We start from the raw sequence: 19,552 nt of genomic DNA, 5'->3' as shown, positions 1-19,552 counted from the left end.
AGCTTTCGTGTACATGCACACTTCTTCAGGAAGACCTGCAACTTATTATTATTATTATTGCACTGCAAATTTGCTATCTATCCATTTAAAAGAAGACATGGGATGGAGAGGCAAGGGCCCCGCGCCGAAGCACGATGCAAGGCCTCCCGGGTCATCCTGGCGCCGGAACCCATCGCGTCCGCGCAATGCCCCGACTTGCTCCAGAAAGGCGGAGGCGCGCGCAGAGGCAGCCGGCTGCGCGGATCTGGCTGCGCCGTCGGGGCCGAGCAGGGGCGGGCGCGGCTTGCCGGGCTGCCCCGCCCCGGGGCTGGAGCACCGCCTGATGTAATTTCCGAGAAGCGCTGCCATAGGTTTGGTCGGCGGTGAGGCCCCAGAAAACGAAACCGTGGCCGGGCTTTAAATAACTCTCCGGCTGCCTCCTCCTCCACCGGCGCATCTTTCCGTCCGCCCTCAACTTCATCCCAAGGCTGGTCGCGGGCATCGGACGCGCATCGCGATTCGGCCGCGTTCCCACGGTAAGGCTCTGCGCGGGGCAGGTTGAGCGGGCGCTTCTTCCGCCGGCGTTTCCAGGGGGGGCATGATCTCGGCCGCCCCCATCTCTCCCCGCCACCCTCCTGCTCCTAGGGAGGTTGGATCTCGCGTGGGAACCGGAGCGGCGGCACGACCCGTGTCTGAACCCGATCGTCTGAATCCAACCCTCCCCCGGGGGCTTGGAACGGGGATCGCGAGGCTGCTGGCTGCTCGGAGTTGCGGATCGGGGAGCTTTTGTTGCGGGGGTGGGGAGGGGGAGAGTCGGGACTCCCCACGTGGCGAGGGCAGGCTGGGACGGGCTTGCTGCGGACCCCGTGGCGGGCGAGGGAGAGAAGGTATTAACGTGGGAATGGACGGTGCCGCTTCTAGCCTGGTGCCGGGATGCGCTCTCCATCCCCACTCCAGGGATCTGGGATCCGCCGCGTCTCTGCTTCCCTTCCTTGCCTCTCCACAAAAGAGAGAAAAGGAGAGACAAAGGAAGGGAGAGTTGAGAGCGCCAGGCGGCAAAGCAGGTTTGCTTGCGCCGATCCAATCCCTAGGATGGCACGGAGGAAGGGAGGCTAGTGCGCCCTCGGGGCGCGCGGAGCTGCCGGCGCGTCTCTGTCTTAGTCTCCGTGCGGGTGATGAGATCAGCCGGCGGAACTCCCCGAGACAGCATCTCTCTCATCTTTCCGCAGAGCGAGAGGTGTTTCTCAGCACTGTCTCTCTCTCCCCTTGACCTTTTGCCGTCCTTAATATATATATTTTTAAATAGAAAATATGTATACTAGTCTCTATTCAGATAGATACATGTTCCTGCGCCCTGCAGCCTTTCGCAAGCTGGCTCCCTCCAGATGTTTTGGAGCACAACTCTCCCAGACATCTGGAGGGCACAGTCCATAGCAGTTTGGGGGGCGGAGATCCTGCAAACCTGCCAGGTGTGCTTCTGCCCCTGTGGACTTTGCCAGACTTTGGTCTTCTCTGCATGCATCTGAGGAAATCGCTCCAGCCCCATCCATTGTGAGCCTTGCAAGGTCACACTCCCCCCCCCCAATCTGTGGGTTTGTATTTGTTTTTCTCCGCCTCTGGAACTGCCTCCAGGTTTCGAGGTGGCTCAGGTTGCCAGGCAAGACTTGCCCGCATCTGTTCAGGGCTGTCCTTCCTCCAAGGCTTAGTGTTTATTCTGAAGGCTGAACAACAACAGGGTGACGTAGCAGAGTCTGGCTGGGCTGCTGCTGCTGCATTAGCAACAAGGACTTCTGTGGCACCCGAAAGCTTGCACATTGCGGCAGGAAGGATTTTCATGTATTCCCCACCCACCCAACTGCTGCCTGAGCTTATTTTTTGGGTTTGCGGTTTTGTTACATTTCCACCCCACTTTTAAGGAGCACAAAGTGGCTTGCATAATCCTCCTCCTCCCCATTTATCCGCACAACAGCCCTGTGAGGTAGGTTAGGTGGTGAGGGAGTGACAGGCCCAAGGTTGCCCAGCCAGCTTCATGGCTGAGTGCAGATCTGAACCCCGGTCTCCCAAGTCATAGTCCTGGCACTCTAACCCAGCCCTTTCCAAACTCTGTCCTCCAGCTGTTTTGGGACTACAACTCCCATTATCCCTATCTACCAGGGCCAGTGGTCAGAGATTATGGGAGTTGTAGACAAAAAAACAGCTGGAGAACCAAGTCTGGAAAGCACTGCTCTAACCACTACACAACACTGCCTCTCACAAAATTGTGTAAAAACATGCTCCCCCCAAAAATAATATGAATATATTTGCAATCTCTCTTTCTTTCAAGGATTTTGGGGTAGCATTCATGGTTCTTACCTTGTCCGTTTTATCTTCACAACATCCCTGTCACTCAGGGAGCTTTGTGACTTAGGTTCATCCTCTTCACTCCCCTCTGCATTTTATCCTTAGGTTAGGCTGTTTCTAAGGAGCTTTGCAGGAAGGTGGGGATTCGAATCGGGGTCTTCCCAAGCCTAGACCGGCATGCCAGCTGCGAAGCCACCCTGTTTCTCTCTCCTTTCATCTGGGAAAGTGGGCTTTTTAGTCCACAGACCCAGATGCCACAGTAATTATATCAGTCTTCAAGCTGCCATAAGAAATCATGAAGGCAACAGGCTTACATATTTACTGTGGTGTCCAGTTGTTAGTTTTGCTGGAACAGATAAAAACTTTATTTTCAACATTTTCCCTGTGGATCTGGAGGGCTGGAAAGCACAATAGTAATTGCTCCACAACCCCTTGACTCTTCCCCCTTTCCTGAAATCCACAACAAATTTCTCAGTTTTCAGACTTTTGACGTTGCCGGTTGACGTGGTTGCTAGACAGTGATCACAAAAGGGCTCGTCCTATTTTTAAATGCTATGCGGAAAGTTGTTTTTTTTAAAATACTGCCTGTATTTGAACAAAGCTCAAAAGCAGGTTTTTGCAAAGCAGGTTGAAGCGTCTGAAATTAATTGCAAACGTACCCCCACTCCACACAATAATTTCTGTTTGTGCATTACTCGCGTGTAATGCGCAGGCAGACGTGTTGAAGCAGGAGGGAGGCTGAAACTGCTAGCAGTAGTAGTGATTCAGTGGGGAATCATGGAATTGTAGAATTGGAAGGGACACCTGAGGATCATCTAGTCCAACCCTCTGCATTGCAGGAATTGAGTGCCTTTGTCCACCTAACCCCACCAGCAGCGGAGGTTTTTCAATTAAACAAAAATTGCATGAGAACTAACAAGACACGTAAGCTGTAACTTCACTATGAGCTTAGTCCTGGTTCTGCTTGTGGATGCAGCGGGGGGGGGGGGAGAGTTACAGATAGCAATATGGAAACCCAACAAAGCTAATTTCTAGATTTTGAGCTAAGGTAGAATACGTGGCTCCACTGGTGCAATTGCGCAGCAGTGACTTCCCTGCCATTTTGCTCCTCTCCCCCCCCCCCCCGGTTCAAACGCAGACGGTTGCATCAGAAAATGACAGCATGTTTATTTTACTTTGTCTTCCCCCAAGTGAAGCTAATAACCCGGAGACGGCTAGGATTGCACAACGCTGTATTTGCAGTTTGCAAAGCCACCCGATCCTCAGTATCGCTGACTGGTGAAGTTAAGGAACGGGAAAACCTTCTGCAGAAAAATGAAGCCCTGGGCTTTTTCCCGCCTTGCATTACTAGGACATAAGGGGGTTCATTTTTTCGGCTGTTTGCATTCCATGTGCAGGCCTTTGTGTGTGTGGAGAAGGGGGGAAATTTAGCCTGGGGGTGGGGAATGCCAGAATGAGGGGCTCTCTAGACCAGGGTGTGGGAAACTATTTCAGCCCTAAGGGCAAATCCCAGGGGTAGACAGCGCCAGAGGCAAAGGCGAGCAGAGCAAAAGGCTCTGAATGTTGACATCGTGTAATCTGAATGTTGACATCGTGTAACGTGGGAACTTGTACAAAACTGCAGCTTCTGTTTTTGGGATGCCCAGCTGCGGCTTTGCAATGAGTTGTGGTTGTGCTGATAAGTTCTGCTTTGGGGTGTGCCAAACAGTGAGCGCTTGTTCACACCCACCAGTTATCAGTGTGCAATTAGGTTTCAAACAGGGGGGCTGACTTCTGAGTTCCAGAACTGCGTATCCTCCTTTTTTCTTCCAGCCACAAAGAAGATAAGGTTCAGGGTCCTATTATTTCCCCTCCTGCACAACACCCGTTGTTCCTTAAGTTACTTCCGCTAGATGACCAGGAGCTAAGGAATTGTATCTTGATATTTCATGCTCAAAGCCTGCTCCCTAAATACGGTTGTGTTTCCACACCCAATATTTCTGTTATCTGCTCTCCAGAGCTAAAGGAGCCGTTCTCTGTGTGCTGGACAGAGAGACACCCGGGGGAGAGTGAAGAGTGTTGCAGAGATTTTATTATAAGCTACTTCTTATTGATTATTTATGCACCACTCTTGGGCCCAGCGGTGCTCAGCAGCACGAATGCGAGTGCCAGAGGGTGATAAGTTAGGAAGGAAGCGTTGGAAATCCTCCATATCGTAGCAAAGAGAACCCGATTGACAACAATTTGAATGCAGGGACCATAGGGGAGGGAAGCAGTGTTAGAAACTAGGATAGAATCGTAAAGGTAAAGGGACCCCTGACCGTTAGGTCCAGTCGTGGCTGACTCTGGGGTTGCGGCGCTCATCTCGCTTTACTGGCCGAGGGAGCCAGCGTACAGCTTCTGGGTCATGTGGCCAGCATGACTAAGCCGCTTCTGGCGAACCAGAGCAGCGCACGGAAATGCCGTTTACCTTCCCACCAGAGCGGTACCTATTTATCTACTTGTACTTTGGCGTGCTTTTGAACTGCTAGGTTGGCAGGAGCAGGGACTGAGCAATGGGAGCTCACCCCGTCGCGGGGATTCGAACCGCCGACCTTCTGATCGGCAAGTCCTAGGCTCTGGTTTAACCGACAGCACCACCTGCGTCCCTTTAGGATAGAATCATAGAATTGTAAAATGGGAAGGGACCCCAGGGGTTATCAAGTCCAACCCAATCTCAGCAATACATCCATGACAGATGGCACCTTAAACCTAAGTTAACAGTTGCCATGGCAGAATGTCTCTGGGCACCATTGTCCCCTCCAATAAAGTTTTATTTATTCCCTGGCTTTTTTCTGGCCCATGTAGGATCAGTCTGGATAGTTAGCCTTGGTGAAGACTTGACGTTTTCATCCCCCAAAAAGTTTTTAATTTGAGTTTCCATTGAAATGAGGCTGTATTTTAATGTTTTAACGTTGTATTTTAATCTTGTTTTTAAGTTGTATTTCAGTCAATTTGTTTTTATATTGGGTGTTAGCCACCCTGAGCCCGGTCTTGGCTGGGGAGGGCGGGGTATAAATTTATTTATTTATTTATTATTATTCATGTCATTTCTATACCGCTTCATATTTTAAAGATAAAATCTCAATGCAGTTTACAACACGTCAAAGCATCAAATGAAATAATCTAGAATAAAAGAAATTCAAGCTTCCAGGAAAATATTTCAGATCCTTCTCTAAGTGGCATTTTGCATTCCCTGTATTTATTTACCTACTTAATTTATAGAGCTGCCCCATGGCCGAAGTACTCTAGGCAAGCAGTGTAGTATAGTGGTTAGAGCACTGGACTAGGACCCAGGAGATTGCATGGCTCCCCACTCGAGTCATGAAGCTCACTGGGTGAACTTGGAGTAGGCCGCAGCCTCTTAACCTACCTCACAGGGTTGTCATAGGAATTAACTGAGGATGGGAGGTGAAGCATGTTTAGTGGTACCTCAGATTACATACGCTTCAGGTTACAGACTCTGCTAACCCAGAAATAGTGCTTCAGGTTAAGAACTTTGCTTCAGGATGAGAACAGAAATCGCACAGTGGCAGCAGGAGGCCCCATTAGCTAAAGTGGTGCTTCAGGTTAAGAACAGTTTCAGGTTAAGAACAAACCTCCGGAATGAATTAAATACTTAACCCGAGGTACCACTGTATTCTTTGGAGAAAAAGGTGGGATATGAATGCAATGTTGTTAGCCGCCCTGAGCCCGGTTTTTTAACCAGGAAGGATGGGGTATAAATGAACATTTATTATTATTATTATTATTATTATTATTATTATTATTATTATTATTAAGCTCATCTGCTTAGCTGCTTAAGAAAGCTGGAGGGGCCAGCCAGATGGAGATGTCTGTTGCCAACCAGGCATCCAGGGATCTCCGCGTGATTGCAGTTGGACCTGCGCCAGTCCTAAAACATGCCTGGTGCCTGGCTAATTTCCAACACTGGATAGAATCATCAGCGATGAAGACACAGCTTTGTGTCTGACTGATGCTTGCGAACAGATAAGGTTCAATCCCTGCAAGGGACAGCTGCGCATTCCTGTGTTGCGGGGGGTTGGACTAGATGACCCTCAGGATCCCTGCCAGCTGTCCGATTCTATGATTTAGTCCAGGTTCCAGGCACCTCTTGCCTTGACAAACAGAAGCCACTCAGATCTGCTCCCCTGCATCTGTTCAGACGATGTGGCAGCCGTCCTCAAACCCTGTCCTGCTGCAGGACTGATAACAGTCAAAGCAGCTGGGAAAGGCAGAGGGGGAGTGAGGTGGGATGGAACTGGGGGAGAGGCATTTACTGGCAACTCGAGAGTACCGTATTTTTCGCCCCATAGGATGCACTTTTCCCCCTCCAAAAATGAAGGGGAAATGTGTGTGCGTCCTATGGGGCGAATGCAGGCTTTCGCTGAAGCCTGGAGAGCGAGAGGCATCGGTGCGCACCGACCCCTCTTGCTCTCCAGGCTTCAGGAAGCTATCCGCAAGCCTTGCAAGCCCTGTGGGAGTTCCCACGGGCTCACAAGGCTTGCGGGCAGCAGCCTGCCGCCCGAAGCACGGGGAGCCCTCCGGAGGACTCCCCGTGCTTCGGGCGAGTGTCCGCAAGCCTTGCACACCCGACGGGAGGTCCCGCCGAGCACGTGAGGCTTGGGGCGGCAGCCTGCGCCCAAAGCATGGGGAGCCCTCCGGAGGACTCCCCGTACTTTGGGCGAGTGTCGGTAAGCCTTGCGCGCCCGGCGGGAGGTCCCGCCGGCGCGCGAGGCTTGGGGCGGCAGCCTGCCGCTTGAAGCATGGGGAGCCCTCCGGAGGGCTCCCCTTGCTTCTGGCGGGTGTCCGCAAGGCTTGGGGCGGCAGCCGCAGCTGGGGGGGGGAATAATTTTTTAAAATTCATTTCCCCCCCCAAAAAACGAGGTGCGTCCTATGGGTGCGTCCTGTATTTCTTTGGAAACACAGCGACTGCCAGCTCGGTTCCAGGAGTGTTCTCCCTGATGCAACAGGAGCTGTTAATATTTGCAAACCAGAAAGCATTTTATTCCTAGCCTGCATTCTGTGCCTGTTTGTGGGTCTTCGCCCGGGCTCCGTTATTGCACCATTGCGCAGAGGCGTGGCTTCGTATATTTGTCCTTGGTCTTGTGACAAAGGTGGGGTGGAACCTCATGTGAAATAGTGGCAAAAGTGTGTAAGCTCTGAATCGGGAAGTCAGTTTCAGATCTTGATTGTGCCGTGAGCCCAGAAGCTGACCTTAAGCAATCTGCCCGCATTCTGCAAGATAAGGTTAAAAATGCGGTCTGGCGTTACAGGTTTGTTGTAAAGCAACGCTGGGGAACTTTGCCCTTCCAGATGTTGAAGGACTCCAGTTCCCATCAGCCTCAGCCAGCGTGGCTTTAGGACTGATGGGAGTTGGGATTCTGGCAACACCTTGCTTGCAGTCCCATAAGACACCTCCTCAAGTGTCCTCAAATGCCACCCCCTGCTTCTCTCTGCTATGTTACCGCAGGTTTGCTGTGGTTTATTATCCTATTTTGCCTTGGAAACAAAAGAGCGTTTATTAGTGTTTGTCCCCTCCCCACTCCCAATCACACAAAAACGATTTGCATCTTTGGCTGCTCCCAGGCAAAGCAGTCAGAATCAGGAAGTGAAAATTAAGTGGCATTTATCACCTTGTGAGATGAGAGGAGTGCTTGTGTCTGGGCAGCAGTGCCCCAGGTGGAATCTGAGCCTGAAATAAGAACAGTGTGGCACAGGGGAAGGTGTGGATGTATCAAAAGGGTCCATAGATAGCACAGTGCGGTTGGTGAGATTCTTTCTGTAGCTGCTACCTTAAAGGTAAAGGTACCCCTGACCTTTAGGTCCAGTCGTGGACGACTCTGGGGTTGCGGCGCTCATCTCGCTTTGCTGGCTGAGGGAGCCGGCATTTGTCCGCAGACAGCTTCCAGGTCGTGTGGCCAGCATAACTAAGCTGCTTCTGGCGAACCAGAGCAGTGCACGGAAACACCGTTTACCTTCCCGCCGGAGCAATACCTATTTATCTACTGGCACTTTGACATGCTTTCGAACTGCTAGGTTGGCAGGAGCAGGGACTGAGCAACAGGAGCTCACGCTGTTGCGAGGATTCAAACTGCCAACCTTCTGATCGGCAAGCCCTAGGCTCTGTGGTTTAGACCACAGCGCCACCCGTGTCCCAGCTGCTACCTTGTTGTTTAGTCGTTTATTCATGTCTGCCTCTTCGTGACCCCCTGGACCAGAGCACGCCAGGCACTCCTGTCTTCCACTGCCTCCCGCAGTTTGGTCAAACTCATGTTAGTAGCTTCGAGAACACTGTCCAACCATCTCGTCCTCTGTCGTCCCCTTCTCCTTGTGCCCTCCATCTTTCCCAACATCAGGGTCTTTTCCAGGGAGTCTTCTCTTCTCATGAGGTGCCCAAAGTCTTGGAGCCTCAGCTTCAGGATCTGTCCTTCCAGTGAGCACTCAGGGCTGATTTCCTTCAGAATGGATCGGTTTGATCTTCTTGCAGTCCATGGGACTCTCAAGAGTCTCCTCCAGCACCATAATTAGGAGTCCACATATTTTGACTTAGAAAGGCTATTCATCGGGAAATAAGGATTTGTTTTAAGTTTTTCATGTGTGCTAAAACTGTCTTGAGGTATTTTTTAATCGTTTAACCACATTAACAAACATGGATACATATGCTATAATATTACTGTTTTAGTTAAATAAATTGTTATTAAGGACATGATTATTTTTCTCCTTCCAATAAAGTACAGCAGAAACGTTGTCCAAACATAAACAGTTAACTTAATAAACCTCACAATAATTTCATCGTTATCTATGTATTTCTAATAGTATAACCAAATCAGTAATTTTTGATATAATTGTAAAAATTACTCTGAAAATTTATTATTCCAAAAACGAAACCTTCATCTGGTTGTAAATGTTAAGATTATACCAGCAAGAACGAGTCTTTCTGTAAAAAAATGACAGTCCCTGCATGTATTCTGAAAGTGGCGAAGGGCAAGCTGGCGAGTTCCTTTGGACTTGGCGGGGAAAGAGGTGTCCCTTAAACTAGTTTAAACTGGCAGAGTTTAAGGCTGCTATCGAAAAGGGCAGCTTGCCTGGTGAACTGTGACATTTTGGGTTGAAATGTCACTGCCCGGTACTTATCAACCAGGATTCAGTTTACATTGGCTGCCCTCTTTGAGTGCACGATTAGGCCCCTTCAGTCCATGAAAAACAAAGAAGCCCACATTTTCAGAGTTGCAGAGGCTAGGTCTTTCTGTATTGTGCCCATTATACAGACCAGAACCACCGAGGCACTAAACCTGCCTTCCCCACAATCAGGTGCCCTGGAGATGTTTTGTACTACAACAGCAACGACCCTGTGAGATAGGTTAAGGGGCTGCATCTGACTCCAAGGTCACCCAGTCAGCTTCCTGGGAATTTGAACCCAGATCTCCCAGGCCCTAGTCCAACACACTAACCACACTGCTAGAGTCCTCCTGCTAGGGGGGCAACTCTATAAACTGAGTAGGTAAATAAACATGGGGAAAGCAAAATGTCACTTAGAGAAAGATCTGAAATTTTCCCCTTGCATTTCTGTTATTCTGGATTGTTTTATGTGATGTTTTAATGTGTTGCAAACCACTGTGATATTCCCCCCTCTTTAAAATATAAAGCGGTATAGAAATGAACTGAAAAACAATTATTATAAGGTGGCGTTTGGCGATTAGCTTTTATGTCTGAGTTTCTAGCACTGCCTGTGAAAGCACATGAGCAGCCAAGAGTGCCACGTTGGCAATCCATGGTTTTGTGGTTCTCTAGCATGGGGTGTGTGTGTTTCCTTTGCATTGGGGGTGCCCCAGTGCCAAGCAGATGCGGATGTCCACCTTTGTTTTTAGTTTTTGTCCAGTTCTCAGAGGACCTCAAAAGAGTGCTTTGCATTTGTCAGAGCGAGCGATGCTGGGAGTGACTGTTTGCCCAGCTGGAGAGCAAATCTCATCTCGCATCGCCTGTATCTCTGCAAACAAATGATGTTGTGGTCTTGCCCCACCCAGTTTCTGGGTCAAGCTGCCAGTGACTCACAGATTCTGCATTTTAACTTTCAAGGGCTTCTCTTGGGACTCCCTATTTGTTTAATTTTTTTTTATTTTGCTTGCTGGAGACATTTCCCTTTCGGTTTTGAGAATGACTCGACCGATAGTCATTCCTTCAGGCTCACATCTGCTGATGCAGCTCCAACACTCACGCTGCGTAGTCTCCTTGACTTTGTTCATCCTCCCCAACCAGCCATCCTTCTCCCCGGGGCAAACAGTGTTAGAAACTCGGGTATACAGTGGTACCTCGGGTTAAGTACTTAATTCATTCTGGAAGTCCGTACTTAACCTGAAACTGTTCTTAACCTGAAGCACCACTTTAGCTAATGGGGCCTCCTGCTGCCGCCGCGCCCCCGGAGCACAATTTCTGTTCTCATCCTGAAGCAAAGTTCTTAACCTGAAGCACTATTTCTGGGTTAGCGGAGTCTGTAACCTGAAGCGTATGTAACCCGAGGTACCACTGTACAGTCGTACCTTGTTTTGCGACTGGGATCCGTTCCGGAGCCCCAACTGCTAGCCGAAACAGACGCAGGGCAAAGCGCCTTGTCTGCGCATGTGCGCGGAGCGGTTAGCACTTCTGTGCATGCATGAGTGGCAAACCCGGAAGCAGCCCGTTCTGGTACTTCCGGGTTTGCTCGGACGTTCGCTGGAATGGACGCTAGACAAGGCAGATGTTCGCGGAGGTATTACTTTATAAGCGAATTGCCAAATGGCACTTTAAGTGAAGTTACAGTCGCCACAACAAGAGTTTTTAGGTGCCATTCCCCCCATAAAGTTGGTTGTTGTTGTTTCTATACCGCTTTAGATTTTGAAGAGGAAAACCTCAAAGCGGTTTGCAACACATTGAAACATCAAATAAAACAATTCTGCTCTGGTCAGACCTCACCTGGAGTACTGTGTCCAGTTCTGGGCACCACAGTTCAAGAAGGACACTGACAAACTGGAACGTGTCCAGAGGAGGGCAACCAAAATGGTCAAAGGCCTGGAAACGATGCCTTATGAGGAACGGCTAAGGGAGCTGGGCATGTTTAGCCTGGAGAAGAGGAGGTTAAGGGGTGATATGATAGCCATGTTCAAATATATAAAAGGATGTCACATAGAGAAGGAGGGAGAAAGGTTGTTTTCTGCTGCTCCAGAGAAGCGGACACGGAGCAATGGATCCAAACTACAAGAAAGAAGATTCCACCTAAACATTAGGAAGAACTTCCTGACAGTAAGAGCTGTTCGACAGTGGAATTTGCTGCCAATAGGCCCTTGTGGTCTATTCCAACTCTATGATTCTATTCTATGAAATCCAGCCTTCAAGGAAAATATCTCAGATCTTTCTCTAAGTGACATTTTGCTTTCCCTGACATGGCTTAGCGTTATGTCTGAATTGGGAATCATGGCTTGTTCTTGGCTTACATCCCATGGTTTGCTGGAGGAGAAGTGGAAAGTTTAGCTTTGCTGGCTGAGGCTCACGAGAGCTGTAGTCCGTAACATCTGGAGAGGGCAGAACCATTGTGTTTGGCACACAGAAAGTCCAAATTAAGTCCTTGGTCTCTCCAGCGCAAATATCTCTGTTGCAGTATTCGAAATTAGCCAGGTGCCAGGCCCATTTTGCAGCTGTGGGTTAAACCCCAGAGCCTAGGACATGCTGATCAGAAGGTCGGCGGTTTGAATCCCTGCGATGGGGTGACCTCCCGTTGCTCGGTCCCTGCTCCTGCCAACCTAGCAGTTCGAAAGCACGTCAAAGTGCAAGTAGATAAATAGGTACCGCTCCGGTGGAAGCTGTACGCCAGCTCCCTCGGCCAGTAAAGCGAAATGTGCGCCACAAGCCCAGAGTCGGCCACGACTGGACCTAATGGTCAGGGGTCCCTTTACCTTTACCTTTATCAAGCACTGGCCACCAAGTGAAGATGCCTGGCCCCAGGACAGTGCCTGACATCTCCACCGTCTGGAGATCATTATTTCTCACTGTTTCCATACACTAAGATCCCATCCTGTTGAATTTCAGGTACCAAAATGCCTTTTCCGTTCAGCCTGAGCAGGAGCAGGCACCATTAAGGAAAAGAGGTCGGAATAGGCTGATAGACATGTGGACTATCCCTGGATCAAATGCCCTTTCTTCTTTGAGTTCTCAAAGTTCTTAAGGTAGCTCACGGTTGTCACCTGAACTAGCCAGATGTTTAACTGATAATCACTCACAGCCAGCCCATCCTTTGAAAAATAAGACTTTTAGAGCCACCGTGTCCCAAAATGGCCACTAGACATTCCGTTTTGGCGACTGTAACCTTTTGTTTAAGGAGCCATTTGGCACCCGGTTTCTATACCTGAGCTTCTAACACTAGTCTGTTAGCACAATGGAGCAAATCAGCATTGCTGGCTTAGGGCGATGTATAGGGAGGAAGAGGGCTGGGAGAGCTGGTTCCTGTTTTGCTGCAAGCAGGACGTGGCTCTGATGATCTGGTGCAACGCAGTTGGCAGAGAAACCAGTGCCTGGTGGAGCAAGGTTCCGAGAAGCCCATGGAAGTCAGCCAGGTTTGGGGGCAAGGAAGGTTTAGGAGAGGATTTTCGGTCACAGCAGTGATCCCGATATTGTACTTGGCAAGATGAGAGAGAGAGAGAGAGACAGACAGAGAGAAGGTACTGCGTCGTATTGTGTGCTGCCTACCCCTTAAAGGTGCCTTTGGATGAATCTGTAGTCCATAAACGAGGTTTGTTAAATTCTACCCCTCCAATCCACTGCTGGCCATTCTCAGTACATCCATTAAAATACAGTCATACCTCAGGTTACAGCTGCTTCAGGTTGCGTTTTTTGGGGTTACAGACCACTGAAACCTGGAAGTACTGGAACGGGTTACTTCTGGGTTTCAGCAGTTGCGCATGAGCAGAAACGCTAAATTGTGCTTTGTGCATGCGCAGAAGCACCAAATCGCAGCGTGTGCAGATGTGGGTTGCGAACGTGCATCCCACACGGATCATGTTTGCAACCCAAGCGTCCACTATATTTGAAAGAACTGCTACCCAGCTTTGCTATCTAGGGAAATTAAAGTTGCTTGCAAAACAGAAGGAAAACAAATAAGGGCATAAGGGCCTGACTTCTGGATTAGGCCTAAGAGAGCCCATCTTGTCTGGCCTTCTGTTCTCCTCCTCTGAAGGGTAGGACTCGAACTGATGGCTTCAAGTAACAAAAGAGATTCTGACTGAAGATCAGGAAGAACTTTCTGACAGTAAGAGCTGTTTGACAGTGGAATGGACTTCCTTGAGAGGTGGTGGGCTCTCCTTGGAAGCTTTTAAGCAGAGGGTGGATGGTCATCTGTCATGGATGCTTTTGTTAAGATTCCTGCATTGCAGGGGTTGGACTGGATGACCCCCAGGGTTCCTTCCAACTCTACCGTTCTATGATTCTATGAACAACAACAACATACTTATACCCCACCCATCTGACTGTTTATTTCCTTGACATCTGACAGGAGGGCATTACTCAGGGCAGGTGCCACCACCGAGAAGGCCCTCTGCCCCATTCCCTGTAGCTTCACTTCCCCTCGGAGCTGGACCTCCGTGTCTGGGCTGAACGATGGGGGTGGAGGTACTCTATCCCTGAGGCTGTTTAGGGCTTCTTGTGGACTTTTGGAAACAGTTCTGAATAAAACACCAATTCCTTATTAAAAAGAAGGGTGGACTTGCAAGGCAGATTCCTTATTCTCCTCTTGTTCTTAATTCTTAGGCGTTTTGAGAGCTGCGACGGGAGCTACCCTTCACTGGGCATCCATAGCTGCCTTGGATCGACATCTCACAGAACCGATTGTTCTCTGCTGACTGAGCTCATAGGACCTTTTCAAAAGATGCCCCTGTTGAACGGGGCGGTTGCAACACCGCTGGACGGTCTCCAGCAGCAACTGACCTTGCACTTGGCCTGCTCAAAATGTGCCCAGCAGGAGAACGAGAGCACCTACAGGTTGAAGGAGGTGGCGCACCGCTGCATGATGGAGATTCTCCTGGGCCGGCGCAGAGGCAAACGGGGGAAGCTGTGGCGAAAGGTAGACCGGCGGCCAAGCTTCCCAAACCCCACGCACTACGACGTCTGCCGGTATTACATCGCCGGCTTGGGTTGCACCAAGCACCGCAACCGCTGCACCTTCGCTTGGAGCTGGGAGGAGGTGTTAGTGTGGACGTTTGAGCGCGCCAACAACATGGAAAGGCGGGCCCTGAAGAGGCTGGTGCAGCAGGCACAGGTCGGCAGCTCCGCCAACGGCCTTTCCAAACCTCCGGCTCTCAGCATCTCGGAGGAAATCCGGAGCGAGTTCGGGGGCCGTTTCCAGGAGATCTGCCGGGTCTGCTTTTACCAGACCCCACAGAGGATCTCTGTTAAGGACTCGGCGCCAGCTTGCCAGGGGCACTGGGGATCCCTTTTGGTCCACGTGATCTCCGACGGCAAGAAGAAGGAGCAGTACACGGAAGTCCGGCCCTGCCCAGGAGGCTTGAAGAAGTTCAGCCACTGCAGATACGTCTCCGCCGGCAAACCTTGCCGCCACACTGTTCACCGGTGCAACTACTCCCACAGCGAGGTGGAGCAGGCCGTCTGGGAGGCGGAGGCGAACCGAGGCTTGGAGCGCAGAGATCTCCTCCATCTGCCAGGGGTGGAGAGCAAGCCGGGCGAGGAGGCCTTGCAGCCCAGCGTGCAGTTCTACTGCAGAGTCTGCCTGGTGACCTGCAGCTCCCAGGAGTCCTTTGAGAACCACTGCTCCTCTGTGGAGCACACCCAGCTGATTGCCACAGACACCGTGACCGAGTGGGCTCACCGCGCCCCTCCCTACGGCCTGACGGCTTTCGCCCTTTGCAAAAGGTAAGCGCTGCGGTTATTCTTTCCTGGGCCCGGGTCTCTCTGGCGGCCAGGAGTGCATTTGCGCGGTTAAAAGTTACATCCCAATTAGATTATTGCAATAAGGCATGTTTGGTGGAGACGGAGGACAGGGCCTTCTCGGTGGCTGCTCCCAAACTTTGGAACTCCTCCCACCCTGAGAAACCAGACTGGCTCCCCTCCTTGTCCTTCCGATGGCAGGTGATGACTTTCTTGTTCTAAGTGGCTTGGGGGGGGGGTCTGACTGCTTTTTAATAAAATGGCTGGCGTTATTGCACTTATATGTATGACATGCGTAGAACCATAGAATTGTTGAGTTGGAAAGGACCCCAAGGCTCCTTATATAGTCCAAGCCCCTGAATCTCAGCATGCATACATATTTAATTGTTTATTAATGATGGGTTTTTTGTTTTTAGCGGTAATTATTTTAACTGTAAACCACCTTGATGCTCTGTCAGGGAAAAAGCCAGAGTGTAAATAATAATAATAATAATAATAATAATAATAATAATAATAATTTATTTATACTACGCCCAGCCACTCTGGGCATCTCCCAACAGAACACTAAAAACAGAATAAAACTTCAAACTTTAAACACTTCCCTAAGCAGGGCTGCCTTCAGATGTCTTCTAAAGGTCAGATAGTTCTTTATTTCCTTGACATCTGATGGGAGGGAGTTCCACAGGGAGGGTGCCACCACTGAGAAGGCCCTCTGCCTGGTTCCCTGTAACCTCACTTCTCGCAGGGAGGGAACTACCAGAAGGCCCTCAGAGCTGGACCTCAGCGTCCGGACTGAATGATGGATTTAACTCAGATTACCCAGAACAGTTTGCAGATCAGTTCCCATTCCCCCTTTGCATCACTCAAAAGGTGATCCAGCCACCTATGATTTTTTGGCGCCCCTGGGCGTGGCTATGCAAATTGAAGGGGCGTGGCTGTGCCAAAAGCACCTGTCTTGATTCCTTTATCCCATTTAAGTCAACTGCTGTCTCTGGGTTGGTGTCTTCCTGCAGAGTCGATGTCTGTGAATACGGAGAGGACTGCATCTACGCCCATTCTGCCCAGGAGCTGGAAGAGTGGATTCAGCGGGCAAAGGTCTCTGAGAAGAACAAGCGGACCGCCAAGCAGTATGGCCTCCTTTCGTATCAGGACCGGCTTCTTGCTGAATACCAGGAAAGCCACAACGAAGTCTTAATCGTAAGTTTCACCATTTCTGCATATTCCATAAGTTTTGGTATCCATTCCTCCTTTGCTGGGACTTCTGCTTTTCCATTTTTGAGCAAGTAACATTCTTGCCGCTGGAGTCCACATTTAGGTAGTTCTGTCCCTATAATTCCCAAAAGAAAAGCTTCTGGGTTTGTTTGTTTTTTGCAAAGGTTATTTTAATCCTTTTAATTCATTTCCCAGTAAGCTTTAACCTTACTACAAGACCACCACATATGATAAAAAGAACCTTCTTTCTCTTTACATTTCCAACACTTACTTGATTTAGATTTATACATTTTTTGCCAGTTTATTCGGTGTTAGAAACCAACAATATATTATTTTCATATCATTTTCTCTTAGACCATAACATGCTGTAAATTTTATATTACACATAATCGCTCCCATGCCTCCATGTCTGTATTGTGACCAATATCTTTTGCCCAATGTATCACTGAGGATTTTACTTGCTCATCCTTTGTCTCCCATTCCAATAATATTTTAGACATTTTAGACAGCACTTTTACATTACATTCCAACAGTTCTGTCTCCAGTTGTGATATTGGTTCCCCAAACCCTCATATCCTATCTTTTTTAAATACCTCATTCAAATGACGATATTGTAACCGTGTTGTTTATTTCCCTGATAATTCCTTAAATTCTTTTAATTCATGCTCTCCTCCCTCTTGTTTTAATAAATTTCTATAAGTAGTCCCAGAGGTATCTTTTCTCTGAACAGTGACGAAAAGGGGGAAGGCTCCCATCTCCCCTGGCCAGGCTGTTGGCTACTGGCCGCTTGGCTCATCTGGTTGCCTCTCTCACCAGATTTCCGAGGATGTTGACGGCGTTAAGGTCACCTGTCCGCAACCTCTGCGCGTGCAGTCGGAGGACAAGAAGATGCGCTATCGATGGGTTTTCACTGTTCATTCCAAGGTAAGCTTGAGAAGACAAAATAAATCCTAGAGATGTTGAAGGAGGGAGTCTCGTATCCTTACTTTAGGAAGATAGGGCTGGATTAAACCACCCCATTCTGCAGGTGGGAGTCAGTGCCAGATAATAATAATAATAATAATAATAATAATTTTTTATTTATACTGCGCCCTTCCCGGTTCAAATACCAGGCGCAGGGAGGCTAACAACAAATTTAAAACACTTAATTGTAAAAGCAGCATGAAATACAATGTGAAAACATGAATAACAATAAAATCCAAAATTCAGAAATCAGTTTAGGGGAAATAAGCATTAGATAATCCCCAGGGGCTAGCTGGCTGAATTGGTCCTACTTGGGCCAGCGAGGCGGCCAGGGGAAAATTAGCTGTGGGGTCTCAGAGAGAGTGATCTTCATAAAAAGGGGAGGGGGAGGGAAGAGAAAGGAAATAAAAGACCAGGCTGAATTCAAATTAAAGGCCAGGCAGAATAGCTCTGGCTTACAGGCATACAGTGGTGCATGCTCTGGTTATCTCCCGCTTGGACTACTGCAATGTGCTCTACGTGGGGCTACCTTTGAAGGTGACCCAGAAACTACAACTAATCCAGAATGTGGCAGCTAGACTGGTGACTGGGAGTGGCCACCAAGACCGCATAACACCGGTCTTGAAAGACCTACTCTGGCTCCCAGTACGTTTCCGAACACAATTCAAAGTGTTGGTGCTGACCTTTAAAGCCCTAAACAGCCTCAGTCCAGTATACCTGAAGGAGCATCTCCACCCCCATCGTTCTGCCCGGACACTGAGGTCCAGCTCTGAGGGCCTTCTGGTGGTTCCCTCCCTGCAATAAATGAGGTTACAGGGAACCAGGCAGAGGGCCTTCTCGGTAGTGGCGCCCGCCCTGTGGAATGCCCTCCCACCAGATGTCAAAGAGAACAGACTTTTAGAAGACATCTGAAGGCAGCCCTGTTTAGGGAAGCTTTTAATGTTTGATGTATTATTGTATTTTAATATTTGGTTGGAAGCTGCCCAGAGTGGCTGGGGAAGCCCAGCCAGATGGGCGGGGTATAAATGATGATGATGATGATGATTATTATTATTATTATGTGACGTGAGATAACATGGCCGCCTTCCAATTTCAGAAGCCGCTGGTGCATGTGGCCCTGCTGAAGCGTGTTCCTGGCGCTGCCTTCTACCTGGCAGGGAGCGGGCTCAAGCGAGGTCTCACCTACGCCTCGGGAGAAAGATTCAAGGCCGTACGGGTGTCTCCGCCGGCGACGGAGGTGGAGGTGTGCCTGGAGTGCCAGACCTTCGGTGTCTACGAGCAGTGGCTGGTTTTCGACTTTGGCGCGCGCCCGGTCCTGCTCCGGAAGCTGCAGGCCCGGGTGGGGCAGAGGGAGGCCCCCTGGCAAGTGGACCCGTCGTCCGCGGGGCAGAGCAGCCGCTTCGTGGACTTTGAGCGGTGGCACAGCGGCAACCGGGTGGTGGTGCCCAGCGTGGAGCGCACCGGGCAGGAGCTGGAGCTGCTGGCCAAGTACAAGGCCCCGTCCCTCTCCCTGGACTTCCAGCGTGGCGCCCAGGGCAAGCCCATCGCCCGCCTGAACTACCGCGAGCAGATGCACAACTTCCTGTTCAGGGAGGAAGAGGCGCAGGAAGCCCTGATCGCCAAGTGAGTGAGGCCAAGGTGGCCTGAGGCGTGCGGCTTGCTTTTTTAGCCTCAGCTTTCCCTTCTGCATTATGGGGATAATAATACAGGGTTGTTGTCTCTAGGAGATGATGTAATACAGGGATGTCCAACTCCCAAGAGACTGTGATCTACTCACAGAATAAAAAAGTGGGAGTGATCTACCCATTTTTTGGCGTGGTGGGTGGGTGGGTTAGATAAACAATAAGTCATAGTGCCAGCGGAGACTCCGCCTTCCGCTCTTCAAATTGTACACAGATAAAGGAAAGAGGGAGGGGGACCAAATGCTCCTTTTTAGGTAAAGGTAAAGGGACCCCTGACCGTTAGGTCCAGTCGTGGCCGACTCTGGGGTTGCCGCGCTCATCTCTCTTTATTGGCCAAAGGACCCGGCGTACAACTTCCGGGTCATGTGGGCAGCATGACTAAGTCGCTTCTGGCAAACCAGAGCAGTGCACGGAAACACTGTTTACCTTCCCACCCGAGTGGTACCTAT

The 19,552-nt window shown here is 49.8% G+C and overlaps 1 protein-coding gene across 2 annotated transcripts in view; it reads left to right on the top strand.

The window, feature by feature from the left end:
• Positions 1 to 337: 337 nt before the first annotated feature.
• HELZ2 (helicase with zinc finger 2) overlaps positions 338 to 19,552 on the top strand; it is a 51,392-nt gene continuing 32,177 nt past the window's right edge. For both annotated transcript variants that reach the window (XM_083447233.1, XM_083447234.1), the window contains exons 1-5: positions 338 to 515; positions 14,113 to 15,231; positions 16,260 to 16,443; positions 17,275 to 17,382; positions 18,518 to 19,044. In XM_083447233.1, coding sequence (XP_083303359.1) covers positions 14,231 to 15,231; positions 16,260 to 16,443; positions 17,275 to 17,382; positions 18,518 to 19,044 — 1,820 coding nt within the window. In that variant the 5' untranslated portion in view covers positions 338 to 515; positions 14,113 to 14,230. The remainder of the gene's footprint in view (positions 516 to 14,112; positions 15,232 to 16,259; positions 16,444 to 17,274; positions 17,383 to 18,517; positions 19,045 to 19,552) is intronic.

This window comes from Podarcis tiliguerta (assembly GCF_965153285.1).
Source record: "Podarcis tiliguerta genome assembly, chromosome: 6".
NCBI lineage: Eukaryota > Metazoa > Chordata > Lepidosauria > Squamata > Lacertidae > Podarcis > Podarcis tiliguerta.
The sequence above is the reverse complement of the archived record's forward strand: the minus strand, read 5'-3'. Positions and strand labels throughout refer to the sequence as shown.